General features: G+C 38.0%; 1 protein-coding gene across 1 annotated transcript; it reads left to right on the forward strand.

Moving 5' to 3' along the window:
• The first annotated feature begins 168 nt into the window (after positions 1–168).
• ccz1 (CCZ1 homolog, vacuolar protein trafficking and biogenesis associated) lies at positions 169–17,820 on the forward strand. The gene is made up of 17 exons (XM_034708322.1): positions 169–346; positions 3,419–3,493; positions 3,596–3,692; positions 4,820–4,917; positions 5,677–5,770; positions 5,901–5,981; positions 6,072–6,119; positions 7,694–7,777; positions 8,232–8,407; positions 8,939–9,020; positions 10,410–10,471; positions 13,425–13,536; positions 13,873–13,906; positions 14,076–14,193; positions 15,079–15,237; positions 17,053–17,180; positions 17,302–17,820. Exons 2-17 carry the CDS (start codon positions 3,480–3,482, stop codon positions 17,355–17,357), a joined length of 1,443 nt encoding a protein of 480 aa, XP_034564213.1. The 5' UTR covers positions 169–346; positions 3,419–3,479; the 3' UTR covers positions 17,358–17,820.
• Positions 17,821–18,225: the final 405 nt, after the last annotated feature.

Consider the following 18,225-nt stretch of genomic DNA (forward strand, 5'->3'; position numbering starts at 1 on the left):
GTATCTATATTTTGACTTGAGTAATGAAGCTATGTACTTTGTCCACCACTGAGTATTTCAATTAAACACATAATTGCACATTCCATCTACATTTCTTAATTTTTTCTAACGCAGTTCATAACAATTCACGTTAAAAGTATTGTCATGGAACCTTTTGTTGGCTTGGATACAGTTTTACCCGAGCAGAAAATGTTGTGACACCGCGCTGTCAAAAGGAGGAAGTTAAGAATGTAAAGTATAATGCGGCATCTCCTCATATCATTGATTTCATTTCCTCATTTTATTTTTTTATTTACGCACTGTACAACCACAAGCATCTGGACGCGTGGTGTTTCGGCTCTGTAAGGTGAGTGTTACCGTCGTGTTGTTATCTCACCGTCATGGTTTATTGAGCTTTCTCCGGCTGAATGTCTGCACACACAACTCCACTGCTAGCATAGACGGCTAGCTAAACTGGCTCTATAAAATGATTGAACTGTGGTATTTTGATTGCTTGTTAACAGTTAACGTCAAGTAGTTTTACTTGTGTATACAGGCCAATAAACAAATCTTTGTGTTTAATTCGTTGAGTCTTTATTTATAGAAATAGCTAGTATTGAAAGCCTTTTACACTCCGCTCGTACAGACTTCACCGGTGTTTCGGTTTGAAGAGTGACCCTGTTAACTGGCGACATTTAGCTGATTTGTCAGTGGTGGTCGTGGTTTGAACAGCTGCGAAAACACATAAAAAAGCCTCGAGAGTGTAATCTAATTTAGTTAGTTTTTAAGTAGATTTGTACTCATCAGGCGTGTCTTCAATGAACACCCAAAGGCATTTGTGAGAGACTCATTTAGATGAAAGTCGCCAGTCAACTGGGTCACTCTTTGGACCGAAACACGGGCTTAACTGCAGCAGTTGGGTTGCTGTTCTGGTCCGTCAACAAGAGGTGCACAAACGTTATTATCTCACTTAAATATCTGTCCGTGAAAGAAAGATTTAAGAAGGTGAAAGTATCGGAGGAAGTATCGGAGGAAGTATCGGTGAAGTATCAAGTCCTGTTACTTCCTGAAGTGAAAGGTTGAATTTATCATGTAGCTGCAACATTATTTCAACTTGAACATTTCAATGTTACAAACAAAATAATAGTTAATACATTCTGTTTGATTTGGTAAAGCTTACTTGTTGCTATCAGGTTTGCAACCAGTGAAAATTTCAAATGATATTATTTCAGACCTTGTTACTTTTCAATGGACTCAGTTTACAAGGTACACATAGCCTGACCTGATACATTTCAATAAACCAGCCCTCCAATAAAAAATCATTTCTTCATGAATGTTTTGGTATCCCTTAGACCCGGGGTGTCAAACTCATTTCAGTTCAGGGGCCACATACAGCCCAAGTTGATCTGAAGTTGGAGCAGTAAAATCATAACATAATAAACCATAGAGAAGGACAACTCAAATTGTTCCCTTTTGTTTAGTGCAAAAAATACAAATACATTCTGAAAATGTTCACATTTAATGTACTATCTTTCTACAAACAGTTGTTGTATTTTTTGCCATGATGAGTTTCATAGTGGGCCGAATATTTTACTCTTTAAGCCCGAAACCTGCTGCGAACACACAGTACACAGGTTACCCATTCACCTGACACAGAGTGTAATGTTTACTGCAGAACAGAGGTTATAATAAGGAACAAGGTAAAGTTGATTATTCTGGACCCCTCAGCTCCAGCATGAACAGTTTGCTCGATGGGCAGTGTTGTATGCAGGGGTGGTGTAGTGCTAGTGTTAGTAGTTAGTGGATCATCTTATAGTGCTCTAAAAAGTCTTTATGAATCTCAACAAGATTATGCAAACAGCAAGTCATCTATTTTCTCACTTTGAGAAAAAAAGTCTTAGAAAAAAAAAGTGCCTTTCATGTGCAGTCAGTCAGCACTCTGATTGAATGCGACCCCCAGAGGACAAATCTGAAGTAGTAGTTACTTTTATTTAAAACTTGCAGTTAATGTCTTCTCTGTGAATATTTCACTTTGTAAAGTCGTTTCTCAGGCCGGATTGAATCCTCTGGTGGGCCAGTTTTGGCCGGAGGGCCGCATGTTTGACACCCCTGCCTTAGATTCTACTTTATTGTGATTTTAAGTAGTGTGGGTGATGTGTGCTATCTTATGCTGATATTCATCTGAATTTATATCTACAGGCCGAAGTGTGTTTATTTTTATTTTGTGCAAAGCTTTTGTGTTTTTTTAGACCCTGACTAATGTGAAATTTTAACAACTGATAACAGTTTTCTCAGGGTGTCAGTGTAGTGAGTGGATGTGGGATTGATTTTCAGCTTGCATGAAAATAGACCTTCACTGTGTGGCATTAGCGCCATCATTTTACTGATAAGACCATTCAAATATGCCTGTTTTTTTCACTTAAATAATAAAAGTCCAAATCTTAACGTTTTTAATCTATATATTGGCAGATAGCCGCCTGCTCAACTGCTAATGACATCGTCTCACGATTTCCTGTAACACTATTTTCTGCATTTTAAGGCCTGAAAAACTCACAAAACATATCTAATGGACTGTCTGCCATTACCAGTATAGCTGTGATTCATCTTTATTGGCCTGTACAAACCATCCATCAGATTTTTCCACCAGATACTGATTCTGATTCTGATTATTTTATTTATTTTATTTATTTTATTTATTTTATTTATTTTATTTATTTTATTTTATTTTATTTTTTATTTTTTTAATGTAACAACAAGATAAAACAAATACAATCAAACAGGGGATCAGACATGTGAAATAAAATAAAATTGATAATATTAAAAATAAAATGAATAAAATAAACAGATAAATAAATGAATAAAAAACACGTGAAGAAGATTTTAGTTGAAAAATATTTGAGAAGTAATAAACTAAATATAAGTACACATACAAACCCACACATGCATACGTATGCATGCACATACATACACATAAATAATGTAGAGAGAGAGCAGAGAAAAAAATAAAAATAGAAAACATAAAAAGACCATACAAAGCTGCCAATTAAATTGTGTACTCTGGACACCAGATTCTGATTATTAAATACATTTTTTTCCACTTTTGCATGAATCAGGGTTGCAGAAATCTAACACTTCTAAATTTCTACTTAAACTCATGGTATCTACCCGTGCCAGCTGTAACTGTGTTAACTATATTTCCCAAATTTAAAATTCTTTATTCTTGATAAATGTTAAAAAGATGCATTAAACTATCAGTTGGTCATGGCATTAGCAATATATGATACACCTAATAAGGTTGGTACTGGTTCATACTGCCGGCTGTACTTCCAAATGTGCCCACACAAACCTAACTCAAAACCTGTTAACCCCAGTCAGAGTTCATGATTATTTCTTTACGTTTTTTTTTCATGATATTAATGTTCCTTTTTTCACTCTGCAGGCACACGGCATGCAAACCAAACTGCCTTTAAAGCGAAGAAATCCAGACGCAAGTTACACTAATGCTGATGATTAGGTGAAGTATACTTGTTTTTCATAATGAAAGGAAGACTTGATGTCATTTAAAGGAAGTAAAAACATGTTTAATATAATATCTGTCTAAACCTGTCTGTTACAGTCCCAGAATGGCCTCAGGAATGCAAGAGAAACAGTTCACACCGTCTCTGCTTAGTTTTTTCATTTATAACCCTTCATTTGGACCCCGGGAAGGAGAGGTGAGGTTGATTCCTGGATAAGCACATATTTACAAGCTAAATTACAACCTCAATTCCATAAGGGTTAGTACACAGCGTTCCTTTTTGGTTTAAACAGATTCAGATTTGATCGCTTGCAAATCATCTGAAACCCTGTGTTTAATGGAAAATATTTCGAAGAGTTTCGAAAGTGAATGTTGTCACACTCTTATCTGATGTAGGATTTCAACTGCTCAACAGTTCAGGGTCTCCTTTGTCAAGATTTTTGTTTCCTGCTGCACCAAATATTTCCAGTAGGTGAGAAGTCAGGACTGCAGGCAGGCCAGGTTAGCACCAAGACTGTTCTACTACAGAGCCATGGTGTTGTGATACGTGCCAAATGTGGTGTGGCATTTTCTGAATTATGCAAGGGCTTCCCTAAAAATTACATAATCTGGATGGCAGCACATGTTGCTCCACAAACGTGTTTATTGTTCAGCATTAATAGTGCTGTCTTAGATGTGTAAACTAGCCATGCATTTGGCACTTATGCATCCCCATGTCATCAGAGATGCTGGCGTATCTATTGGGCTTTATAACAAGTTTGGTGGTCTCTCTCTTCTTCAGAGCGAAGGATATGGGGTCCATGATTTCCTAAAGTAATATCAAATTTTGGATTTGTCAGACCACAGGACAGGTTTCCACTTTGTCTCAGTCTATCTAAACGGGCCCAGATAAGTCGCTGGCATTTCTGGATCATGTTTAAACATGCCGTCCTCTTTGCATGGTACAGGTTAGACCTGCATTTGTGGATTCAGCCACAGTCTGTGTAGATCATGTAGATCAGGGCTATTCAATTAGATATTTGGTTGGGCCGGATTTTCAGACAGAGGACATGAGCTGGGCCAGACATTTTTAGCAGACAGTGAGCAAAATTAACCATTTAAAAGAAAAACAAATAGATAAAGGACATCAACACAATCAAAGAGCTGCCTTTGTCAGTGTTAGTAAAAGATGTTTTTCTTGCCAAACCCAAGTCACAATGTTTGGTCAACATTTCACACAGTGCTCCCACTCTGATGGAATTAAGGTTGTAGTTTTCTTTCCTATTTTTATTTACTTGCATTGCTAATATATTTTATTTCGTTTATATTTGTATTGTTTCTCAGGAAGAGAAGAAGATTTTGTTTTACCACCCTAGTGACGTGGAGAAGAATGAGAAGATACGAAATGTTGGTCTCTGTGAAGCCATTGTACAGTTCACCAGGTAAAGAGTTTGGCACTGGACTTGATCAATCCTCTTAATCTGAACTGCCTGGGTGGATTTGTATGTGTTTGTTTAGCCTTCTTGGCGTGGACTTAAAACGTTTATAACATCAAAGTATGCTTCTATTGTTTGTAAACCTTTGTTAGTAGTTTTCAAACAGTCTATTATGAATTGTTCCAACAAGGTTTTGGAATAGTTTAAATAGTTTGCCTCAGGTAGCAGCCACAGAACAGGCTATAAGCACAACCTCAACCAAATCAAAGCACCTCCAACAAAAATGCTTTCATGCTGTTGTAAGGCTCAGACTGTTTCACAAGTTTACAGAAAGGATCCCAACATAGATACATATTTTTCAGAAAGTAAAAAATTCTCATCATTTAACAAGAAACATAAGACGTTGGTTTGTTGTAGGAAGTGTTTGTAAGACTTGAGCCAAAATGTTCAAACTAGACAGGGAGTTGTTTGTATCCTATTACTGTTTATAGGACCAGCATACAAAAAGTTGTAGCTATTAATTATTAATATGCTAACACATGCAAAATATGTCAAAGGTTTAAAACATAACCCTTTAATTCATGGAAACGTTTGACTCTTATTGTTGCAAACCAAAGAAAAGTGTACATTCACCAAACATCAAGAGAAGATAACAAAATGATTTAATATTGCTATGAGTGGTCAAACACACACTGATGCGTGAGAACATAATAATGTTCTGATCAGATTGTTTGGGTGTGTCTTCTCTGTTTTCACGGTCTCCAGGACATTCTGCCCAACCAAACCAGCCAAATCCCTGCACACACAGAAGAACCGGCAGTTCTTCTTTGAGCCCGAGGACAGCTTCTGGATAGTCATGGTACCTCAAACTCTTTGGCACACATTATTTGCTCAGTATTTACTCTGTTTGTCAAGACATTGTTGACATTATTTTGAGCTGTAATTAAGCCTTACTCCTCTTGTCTGCTGTTTGCATTTCTAATTGACAGGTGGTTCGAAACCCGATGATCGAGAAACCAAACAAAGATGGAAAGCCTCCCACAATAGAATATCAGGAAGAAGAAATACTTGTGAGTCTTTTCAAATTCTTGTGAAAATCTGTGTTTTCTTTCTTTCTTTCAGTTTGAAGTTTAACCAACCATCCCCTCTTTCCTCTACAGGACACAGTTTATGGTGCGGTGGTAAGACAGTGCTACAGTATGTACAAGGTACGTTTGCTGAATCTGCATTTCTTCACTCTACACTTTTATGTATTTCTCATATTTTGGATTTAGTTGGGGGCTAGTCCATTACTCATTTTCTAAAAGCCGATAAGTACGGAGTCACAGGAGGGCCGTGTAAAAAATAAATCTGTAAAAGTGCAAAATAATGGTTAAACCCAAAAAGACAAAATCAGTAAATAGGTTAATTTAACAAAAGGGGAACCGTAAAAAATTACCGAAACAAATTATAAAAAATAACAAATACAAGCACTATTAATTTTTTCTGTAAATATGTAAATTATTTAAACATCTACGTAATCTGTAATTAACTCTATATTGTAAATATATTTTATTGTTTTAAATCTCTTTTATTTTATACTTTCATTTATTACACTGATTACAAAAAATATATCTTAAACATACAGGGAAAAAAGTCTACTTTTCATATCCAGAAAAATGAATATTTAATCAAGATATTTGTTAGTAAAATAATGTGATTGTGTGAACCTTTGGAAATTCTGACTTGTATTTCCATATTTCAAAATCCTTTGAGAAGTCGTCTTTAAAGCTCCTCTCTTTTTTAAGGTAGTTGTCAAACAGACTCAAAATAACTCTGGTGCCTATGTAACACTTACAAACACAGCCAGGCCATCAGCAAGAAGACAGATCAATTCTATGTTGTAACTTTTGATGATCATTATCACTGTCATGGTGTGGGTTTCAAATGAAGTGAGTTACAACCAGGCAGCAACCGCTGACCGCAAGAATTGAAGCCAATGCGGAAGTGTTGAAAACTGCAGTTCCTCAAGTGTCCGCTTCAGGCTGGCTCCGGAAGTACCGGAAACCACATACACACAAATTCAAGAAAGACGATCTTTCCAGCAGAAATAAACATGTTTACAGCCTGGTACAAAGAAGGGGAAGTTTCGATAGCTTTTCCTGGATCAGCACACACTGTAGGGGGATGACTTTTTTCAAAACGCAGCAATTTCGAAGATTTTAAGATTATGAGTTTTCCATTATGAGAGGCACAGGTGACTTGATTGACAGGCAGGAACACTGTAGCTGTTGGTTAGGAGGCTCAAAGCCCTTCTCTTTACCTCACACTAGGTCGACAGAAGTTCGGTTGACTTCAGCATATCCAATATGGCTCCCTCCGACAATTGGCTTCAAAACAGCGCTTCAGAAACAGAGGGGTGACGTCACGGATACTACGTCCATTATTTATACAGTCTGTGGTTACAGCATGCTGCAAAAACAGCCTTTCCTTTGCTATGGAAATGAGTCATATTAATATGATTGACCGGTGAGTTTCATCGGTAAACCCCTCTACGGCATGTATCGGACAAAATCAGTAAAGAGATAAGAGGTAGTGGTTCCTCCACAGGAGGCACCATAAACAACACAAACTAAATGTTCCTCACAGGAGCTTTAAAATTCACCTGTTTTTTTTAAATAAATGTATTCTCCATTATGGGTTCCTATGACTCCAGGCAACAGTACCTTAACCTACTAACAGAAGAACTGCATAAAGCAAATGTCATCTGGTAACATTGACGATTATTTTCTTTCTGCTGAAGCTCTTCAACGGCACATTCGGCAGAGCGATGGAAGCAGGCGGAGTCGAGCTGCTCATTCAGAAACTTGAAAAGTTCTTCTACAGGGTAAATACATTTCCCACATAATCATACAATCAGTTTATGTTACATGGCCAGCAATTAGTGCCCATACCTTCACACAAATGAAGCTGGTTTTGGCTTACTTCTTGCAGTGACAGAGCTCAAACTGCATCAAACTCTCTGCTAGGGTATAAAATATTTATTCCTAATCCGGGAATACCCTTCTTAAGTTAACACAGGCTTCCCTCTCCTCCATGTAACCAGAGGACGGATAGAAAGAGAGAGGGGATGGTGTGTGTATCAGAGGTTGAGTGTCAGTGTTTCCTTCAAGATGATGCAACTGTCTCAACCGAGCACAAGCCAAAGTTTCTTATTCCTCCGTCTGTATTGGGCACCGAGCGAGTAAACTAAAACCTTTCTCCTTCCCTTCTCATGTGTCTCTTGTATTTCTGTGTGTGCATGTGCGTGCGTGTGTGTGTGCTCACTCTGGGATGTCCAGTACCTGCAGACTCTCCACTTGCAGTCGTGTGACCTGCTGGACGTATTTGGAGGAATTAGCTTCTTCCCACTGGACAAGATGACCTACCTGAAAATCCAGTCCTTCGTCAACAGAGTGGAGGAGAGTCTGAGTCTAATCAAATACACAGCTTTCCTGTACAACGACCAGCTCATCTGGTACTCAACTTTCATTTATTATTTATCTATTATATTTTGTGTGCCAACAGCCCTGTTATACACCAAACCTTGTGTAACCCTAGAATATTTTTTTTCAATTACAAACAAGTGTTAAATCCCAGCACTGACATTTACAAACACATCAAGACAGACTGGGCAAACAGAGGTGGCCTCAAACGCGACCTGTAATCCTCTTTGTAGTTAATGTGCTCCCTGACATGTCACCTGCCGCTCGGCTGGCTGCGTACGCATGGAGAGGATTATAGGATTGCTAATGAAATTACTTCAGAGCAGTTTAATTATTGTCCAAATTAAGTGCCTGGCTGCATTGCACTATTCATAGTAGAGCGTTTACAGCCTCTGCTGAACAGCAAACCCTGCCAGGAGACACTTAATTTTAACAACCAACCTCTAAACACCACACTAAAAATGCAGCACACACACAGACGTTTGTTTTGGTGTTTACGGGGTGTGTCATGAAGGTTAAAAGGTGTAACGCTGTCATTTTTACATTTTGGTTTGGTCACGCAGGAGCGGACTGGAACAAGATGACATGAGGATCCTGTACAAGTATCTGACCACCTCGCTGTTCCCGAGGCACTCTGAACCAGAGGTGAGGAGGTGGAAATGCATGAGAGACAGCTGAATGAAAAGCTGAAGGAGGAATGAGAGGTCAAATAAGGAAGTACTGCAGTAGAGAACTACTGCATGGCATACTTCTATTTAAAACTGAACCAAGTGTCCTCCTTTAACCGTGTCTCTATGAAAGTGCTCAGTATATCTTCATTCTCTAAATTAGATTTGAATCCATTTTTTTTTATTCAATTATTTAAATAATATTGTCTTATCCAGATAAGGGACAAAACTAAAAGGGACTTGAACACATACAGTATGACCAACTTAAACTCCACGATCACAGACTTTATTTTGCAACATCATTGACTTCATTGAAATAGGGTTTCTATGCTCTGTTGAGGTGTTCTCACTATCATCTCTGACTGCAGCAGAAACTATTGAGTCTTTGAAAGTTGGGCTACAAGTCTTCCATGAAGTTTTTCTTTCTTTCAGATGTGAAAGCTCATTTTGTCCAGTTTTCAATTTAGAATCAGAATCAAGCAACCCTGATATCCAGTATAAGAATTTGTTCAAAGTGGATTTGTATTAATGATCCAGACTAGGTTTGTACATTTTGAGTATTATCCGTGATACATTTTTTTTAAATGTTAATGATCAATTATCGATTAATCAATTAAAAAAAAAATTATTATTCTTATGTCAAAAACAAGGCCAAATATGTTTTTCTTCAGCAACAAAGTGCATATAACTGACGGTCTTGAATATGGGTTCATGTTTAACACTGATTATCAACGATCAGGCATATAAAAATACCCTCCGCGGACATAGTCTTATAATGTAAAGGCTCATACTATGAACAGAAAAGTACTTCAGACTCACAGTGTCCAGTTTTCTGTCTACTCGTTCTTATTGAGAAAAATAAACATGTCTATTTGGTCAGGTGTCAGCCGGGAGCGCAACCGGGTCATAATCAGTCCAGCTGCAGAAAAGCTCAGACGGCTCTGATGTTGCAGGTCTGCAAACATAGCATACTAGCAATTCCCACCAGTCTGTTGGCTTTGGATCCAAAGGTGGGAAATGTTTAAAGTTGTCAACCTTCGAGTCGTTGTTGGCAGCAGTTGCGCATTGATCCTCTTTAAAAAGCACACGTGGAGACCTGACGCACAGCCGCAGCCGCCAGCTGAGCGTCTCCGCTGTGTGCGACACCTTTAAACAGCTGCATCACATCGAAACAGGCTTTAAACTTAAAACACCTCCCTGATAGCCGAGTGTAATATGAGACCACATGATGTGGACCACATGAAACAATAATGCGTGTTTCGAGTGAGTTCTTAACAATCAATACATCCAATGATCATACATATGACTTTATATGATTTTATTCTGTGAACATTTATCTTATAGCTCTAAACATTTCTTCTCTTAGTTGGCGGGCAGAGACTCTCCTCTGAGGCCGGAGGTCGCAGGGAATCTGTTGCACTATGGGAGGTAAGTCGCTGACCCCATGTAACTGTGCTCACTGTCTGTAGAAAGAAGGATTTAAAGTAGTAGGATGTGGATGTTTCGTTTAAATGTTTCTGTGCTGAGATGGATAAGAGTGAGATGAGTCTGACTCCTGGTGATGTATCAAGGAACAGTGTTACAACCCTAACTTGAGACACACTGGGATATAGAGAATACCATCAAGGCCATTAAAAAGCTGTAACCTCAGCAATGTAAAATATAAAAGGCTCCAGATGCTGTTGAAGCTACACTAGAGAAACAAAAATAACACACATATATGCCTCCAAGTGCAAATGGTTCCACTAAATATTAAATGGCATCCTTGGAATCCAGCGTTGTAACGGTACAACAGTGGAGTCTCTGTTGAGCTCAGGGTCCCATCCTTTGGATCAGTAATGAAGGAGAGAGTAGTAAACCCTCCCTGAGGAGGTTAATCTCCTTCATCTATGATTAGCATGCTAATTTCTTGATGAGCTTTTCACACTGTGGTCAAAATGTGCTGTAGGCTAAAGATAATTCATCAAAAGCTTGGAAAGGATGTCAAGGAGTTGAACAAAATGAAAATAGTCTTCGAGGATTTTCTTCAACTTTTAAAGATGGATATGATGGTTAAAGAAAAACTGTCATAAAATCAATTCCAGCTGCTTTTGTGTTCAACTCATGAGTAATCATTTGGTTATTATCATGGATAATAATATAATTGAGTATGTTTGGTTATTGAAGTGTTTGTCAAACTATAACAAGCTCATGAACACAACAGCTTGGGTTTTGGGATACCATTCATTTCCATTTTACACTTTGGTCTACCCTTCTACACAAACATGACCAAGAGTTAACCACCATGCGAGCTGCCATGGGGGGCTTCTTAAATTTGGACACAGCAGGGATGTAAGCTTTAGAGGTCTAAGGGTTGCCATGTTTGCTACTACACTTCCAAAAGTACAGAGATACAGTAGCTAGAGAGAATTTCTAAATTAACCCATGTATTGGAGAAAGCTAAAAGCTTTTTGTGCTGGTGGTGCTTCAGGAAGAGTCAGGAGATCTCCAGGAAGAGTCAGGAGATCTCTAAAGTCAGCACGGTTCATCCTCTGGGGACTACAAATGTCTGAAAAATATTACACAGTAATCTATCCAGCAGCTGTTGAATTGGTCAATGAGCTATTGTTGTCACTAATGTGGCCAAAAGATATTGTATATTTAACCATGGCGAGAACAATAGGGGCGTTTCATGGCCAAAATGTAAACAGGATGTCTTGTAATATGTGTGTAGACTAACATGAAGTTGACCTTGTATGCCCATGCTCCAAAGAGCCCTTACCGACATTTCAGAGTCTGAAGACCGGGGGCAGTTGTAACATTTTTGGCATTTCTGTCTATAACTGTGAGCTCTTTTAACCCAGTGTGTTCAAACTGCTATACAAACCAACTGCAACTAAACTGAGCACCCCTGGTCTCCCTACTAATAATTGGCATAATCATTTCTTTCGGTGTTTTGGTTTTCAGTTTTCGGCCTTGGTTTCCTCATTTTCAGTTTCGGCTAAGAATTTTCATTTGGGTGCATCCCTAATTTTCTTCCTTCTGGATACTGGTTCTGATACTTTGACTTGAGTTCCCAGCAGTGTTAGAAGTATGCATATTATTGAAACACACTGATTGCTAGTATTCTGCTAGCCTCACAAATATTCTACTCTGCTAGCCATGCGTTGTTGATGTTTGTCACTGTTACAGTATAAAATGCCTGAAGCCTGTTCTTATCATGGGAGTGGGGTGGTAATAAAATGTGGTATTAGATTGGTGCAGTGCCTGGCATACTCACTGTCACTTGGTACATCTCAGATTGTGTCGGTGGTTGACAGCATACCAGGAATCAGGAACAGGACAGCTCAATTTGTCGGCACATGGTCCAAAGTTGGTTCTTTGACTCCGCAGAAGGCCAAATCTCAACAGCTCGCTCCCAGATTTCAGCTAATGTTTGAATTCGCACTTCAGAGGGGTTGTTACTATAACCTATGTTAGGCTGGTCAGGCTTTCTTTTATAGCATGAGTTAAAGACCTGGTGATGATGCTGGAGCTCATGCTGTGTTTTTACACTTAATATAGTGCATGCATTTTATTAAGTTACTTTAAAATGTATCCAGGCTACGCTCTCATGTATATCAGATTTCAAAGATCTAAATCTATGACATAGTTCATTGGGTAATGTTGAATATCTAACTAACATTCCTGTCCTTTAACAAGCCCTCAGCAGAACGCAGCTTTGGTATTGTTTTTGATGTGCAAAGCCGTGCCGGGTAAATTCCCTTCACATCTGTGTAATCTGTTATCACTCACTGACAGCTGTTATGATTTCCGCTCTACTAGATGGCTGCTTTACCAGGTAGCGGGATTTGCTCAGATTTCGGAAGAGCAGCTTTCCCATATTTTGGGACTTCAGCTTAATGATGTTGTGTACCTCAGAGAGGTCAGAGCTCTGACAAAATCTGTAACAGAAGAGTGCAATTGCTTAACTGGATTTCATGTTCCGAGTCTGCTCTCCCTCTGGTGTTTTTTACATGTTTGATTTTTGTTTTTTGCTGTTGATTGAAGGCTTCTTGTATAATCTATATTATTATTATTTATGTAACTTTGTGATGCGTGCTGTCTGTCCTTGGTCTTTTTCTAAAAACAGATTTTAATCCCAAGGGACTTCCTGATTAATGAATATAACACATAAAGAGCAAAAACTCTAATTTTATAACTCCATTGTCTTTCCTCCAACAGCACCATCAGAGCAAACGTCCTCATTTCTGCTCCATCAGTCTTTGGGGTCCTTTTTTTTAAACAGCAGTTCCAGCATCACAGCCTTTTATAGTTTAAATTCAGTTCTGTAAAGAATCTCTCAGATAAAGTTTAAAATTTTACAAACTCCAGTATTCATCCACCTCTCCTGATTTTTCAGGTTTTTGACGGGGCCGACAAACCTCAAAGACCCAGAAGCCAAATTTCGATTTCCCAAAATATTTGTCAGCGCAGAGGATGGCTACGAGGAATTGCATCTTATTGTTTATAAGGTAAAACTCAAACAAATGTGATGTGCTATTTTGGGACAGTGTCCACTCTTAAACAGCCCTTTCCAAGAATGACTTACTTATGTAATAAGACAGAACGAGTAAGTTGCCCTTCATTTGTTGGGGATGTTTCTCATAGCCTGTGACGGCTGGATTTGTGGATGAACAGTCTATTTGAAATGTTATATTCCACCGCTCAATAAAATGATTAGAATTTTCAGGATTAAGCAGCTGTATTTTAAAATGATGAAGAGCTCCCAAAATATTTACCATCAATGTAATGTCATTTCTGACCTGTGTGACGTGACTCTACATTTAAACTGCTCTGCTCTCTTCCAGGCGATGAGTGCTGCAGCTTGTTTTATGATCAATGGTAAGTGAGCACCACCCATCCACTTAAACACAGCTGACTTTCGTTTTAATTTCCCTTCATTTCTTTTCATAAAGCTCTATTATTTTTTGCCTATCTTCCGAGTATTTGGACAATTTTATAACTCATATAAACCTCAAGCATGCCTCTCCTTTCCCTCTTTTCCGTCCAGCCTCTGTGGAGCTGACGAGAGACTTCTGTGAGCAGCTAGACGGTTTGGTGGGCCCTCAGCTGACTCTGCTTGCATCTGACATCTGTGAGCAGTTCACCATCAACCGCAGGATATCAGGGTCAGTGAGAGAATCCTCTTCCACTCAAAACTCACTACCCTACTAACTACTTAGGCCCATACAGTGTCCAGATAATGATGTCTGGAAGAAGTTGTCTTTGCTCTGACTGTTCTCAGTTTGTTTGAATCGGTTAAGCTGATGATGAAAGAGGAGATTGTTCTGCTTGCTTGGGAAGAATTAGTGTAGCATTCTGCTGACCTTGTAGTTTGCAGCATGAGCTTTGAATATAAATCTTGTCCTGTGTTTTCCTGCTCTCTCTACAAACCTCCTGTTGATAGTTTTAGATAATTGGAAAGACTCAGAGCCAGTGACACATAAAAGACAGGCGACAGACTCTTTGTAATTGTTTGTTGTGTGCCATCAGTGTTCTGTCAGTCCTTTGTATAAACTCTGCAAGGCTGGCAATGATAGATGAGACTGTACCATTCGATATCATCAGGGCACTACTTAAGTGTAACTCAAGCGGTGTAGCTTCACAGACTCAGACTGGTATCCTGGCACGCTCCCCTTTAACCCCTGCAGTCAGCTTCAGAGACGTCCTCGCCTGTAATCCAAGACCGGACTCCCCAGCCCAAACAATGTGATGGGCTCCTTTTTAATCACCCTGCTGAAGAATCCTCTGAATAAATGATCCCATCCCTGAATCCTCAGTTGACATTCAGACATTCTGTGTCCTTATTTTGCCTGTGAATCTCCTAATATTCTGCATGGCGAGAAATCAGCATACATAACACATCCTTCTTACAGCACTGTTGTTAGCTCAGCTGTTGTAATCACGGTCTTCTATGATTCCTTACATGGGAGGCCAGTAGAGTAGGCTCATGAGCCTGATGGATATTTTTATTAAAAGTGATGAAATATCTTTATGATTCTGTGTCCATTCAGGCCTGAGAAGGAGCCCCAGTTCAAGTTCATCTACTTCAACCACATGAACCTGGCGGAGAAGAGCACCATCCACATGAGGAAGACTGCCAGTGTCTGCCTCACCTCCGTCCATCCAGACCTCATGAAGATACTGGGAGATATCAACTGCGACTTTGCTAGGTGCATCATAGAACACAGGCTTTGTAAAACTAGCTGTATTCATCTCCACAACACGCCTCCAGACATTTATTCAAGGGTCTTCACAGGGAATGACAAATCAGATAAGATAATCCTTTATTCGTCCCACAACAGGGAAATTTAAGTGTTACAGCGGCAAAGTAGACAGTACAAAACAGTATAAAGTACACAAGAGCATATAAAATAGCAATTATTAAAAAGTTATTAGCAATTAGAAATAAAGAAGTAAAGATAAGCATATCTTACGACGTATGTACACAACTAAATAAGTAAATTTACAAATATTTACAAAAATCAGCACAGATAAAAAGTCATAATGACACAAATGTAAAAATTTAAGAACTAAAATGTCATTACTAAAAGATTAAAAAAACATAATGAAAAAAATGAAAGATTAAAACTCAGAGATTTCAGTCTTAATCATAAATAAAGGAATATTTGTGACAGATTAAAAGTCCCAATTTTGAGATAAAAGGTCAAAATTACAATGGAAGACTTACACCTCATATAACTTAACACCTCATACAAGTATGAGATAAAGGATTAGATCTTTTTCTCACACTCATTATTATTATGACCCTCATCAATTCATACTTATGAGATGTCAAGTCGAGATTATATTACTCAAGTTGAACCTTTTATCTCTCAGTCATTACTTTTTATCCTATAGTTGTAACCTTTTATTTTGTAATTATGACTTGTGCTTATGTTTATTTATTTGCACAATTAAAAGAAAATACATACAAAAAAATAGCAAAGATAAATAATATAATGTGCAGGATGAGGCAGAAAACTCAGAGAGCTTATTTGAAGCCTCCACCCAAATAGTGTTCTAATATCAAAAATGAATTAAAAAAATACTAAATTGACGCATATAAAGACAATAGTTGATACTAAAAAAATAAAATAACATAAGAATATACAAAATGAATAATTAATTTAAATACAGTTATTACATCAACAGAATTCAAAAGTACAAAATATGAATATGATGTGTATGGACACCTACTCTATGAGTATGTGGTTGAGAATGATGAGTATAATTAAGTAACAGTAATTAAACGTTTTTTCAAGCATCCTTTATAACATTTTAAAGATTAACAGTTTTTCGCCACATTGGAATAAATATTCCTGACTTACTATCTAATCATGTCTACATTTGACTTTTAATCTCATTATTTTGACTAACATCTTTTTTCAACATTGTCAAGGCTTTAATTTGACTTCTTCCTGTTGGCTGAAACGTTCTTCCATGGAAACCAAACAGTGGGTTGAATCAAAGAAAATGTGTACAACTGCAAACCCTTGATGTTTCTCAGATCGTTGGAGCACAGCTGTGTCATTTTCATAAGTAATGTGATGCGCTGGTATCCTTGTAAACTAAGCATCTATTTTGTCATGAGACGGTAGTCATCATGTGACAGCTCCATTTTCAGTCTGTGGGACATGAGGTGGCATTTGTTCCAGTATTCATATCAGTTCCTCTTTCAGTGCAGATGCTGCCCTCAGCTGTGAAACACACTCAGAGCTATTTTTGTGAGAAGATGTTGGAATTTAAATCATTGAAATATTGTTGCTTTGCTTTGAATATTAAATCTCTTGTTTTACTGATAAGAGGCTAAGTCATTCCTCACTAAAACCTTCAGACATGTTAGATCATTTTCTCCATCATGGACTTTTATAAATAATCCTTTCTAGTCTATGTGGATAAACAATATTATCATTGTAGTTGTCCTAACATACAAAGACATGGTGTTGCTGTTTGATGGTGCTTACTTCTTTCTGTCTGTCTCCCAGGGTGGATGAAGATGAAGAAATAATTGTAAAAGCGATGACAGACTACTGGGTAGTCGGCAAGAAGTCGGACCAGAGAGAACTCTATGTGATCCTGAATCAGAAGAATGCAAATCTGATTGAAGTTAACGGTAAGTCCTTTAAAACCTGGATATAAAACAAAAACGGTGCCATTACAGCTACAGACATTCAGCCTTCATGCTTAATCTGTACTTCAACCTTAATGCCCTTTTGTCTTTTTTTCCGCTGCAGAGGAGGTTAAGAGGCTTTGTGCGACGCAGTTCAACAACATCTTCTTCTTGGACTGATGCAGCAGACACACAGAGACTGTTTCAGCACACTAAAAACTGTCAGTTTTGCAGGGTATCATGACAGCATCAGCGTAATGCAATAATTGCATTGTAATATAAAAAAATAAAAAGCTTTCTCACCAAGTTTTTTTTAATTTAACCTATAAAATTGTAATTTTCTCCTGTAATTAAGTGTAAATCCAGATTTTTACTGTACATGTACGTTTTTTTTCTTCTCATTTTTCTTTGTACATATTTGTAGGATTTTGTTCACGCTTACTTTTGATTTCTTTCTACTGTTTGTTCATGCATTTAAATGAACATATCATGTCTCAAGTTAATTTAAACAACATGAACAGAACAGCGACTCCAGGTTCTTTAATCAGTGATAGTTTTGAAACAAAATATCATGTCAAAAGTATTGTAGTTTGTAAAGGACTGCGCGTACTTTAAATAAATTAAGAAGTTGTTTGGCAAAGTGTGAAGAATGATTCTTTTTGAGGATTCACATCAAGAACAAGAACAAACAACGTTACAATTAAATATATAGTCAAAAGAATGCCAACTTGTTTTAAACGAGGGGTGCTGAAGTATGACTCAGAACAGGGAAATGAAGGCTTACACCTTGAGGAGGTAGATAATTATATATGATCTTGAATAACAAAAAAATTTAGAGCAAAATGAACACTAGAGGGGTATACTACGAAGCGAGCTCAACATATCCCAGATAACTTCTTCTGAATCAGAATCAGAATCAGCTTTATTCGCCAAGTATGCTTGAACACACAAGGAATTTGACTTTAGTAAAATGTGCTTCTCCTGAAGTCCACTGTCATCTCTACCGTCTTGAGCGGGTTCAGCTCCAGATGGTTCTGACTACACCAGA

This window comes from Notolabrus celidotus, chromosome 18 (genome assembly GCF_009762535.1).
Source record: "Notolabrus celidotus isolate fNotCel1 chromosome 18, fNotCel1.pri, whole genome shotgun sequence".
Classification (NCBI taxonomy): Eukaryota; Metazoa; Chordata; class Actinopteri; order Labriformes; family Labridae; genus Notolabrus; species Notolabrus celidotus.

Coding starts and splice junctions, on each gene's coding strand:
- ccz1 (XM_034708322.1), top strand. Junction 5,771..5,900: donor ACAGCTTCTGGATAGTCATG/GTACCTCAAACT, acceptor TCTAATTGACAG/GTGGTTCGAAACCCGATGAT. Junction 10,472..13,424: donor AATCTGTTGCACTATGGGAG/GTAAGTCGCTGA, acceptor CTGATTTTTCAG/GTTTTTGACGGGGCCGACAA.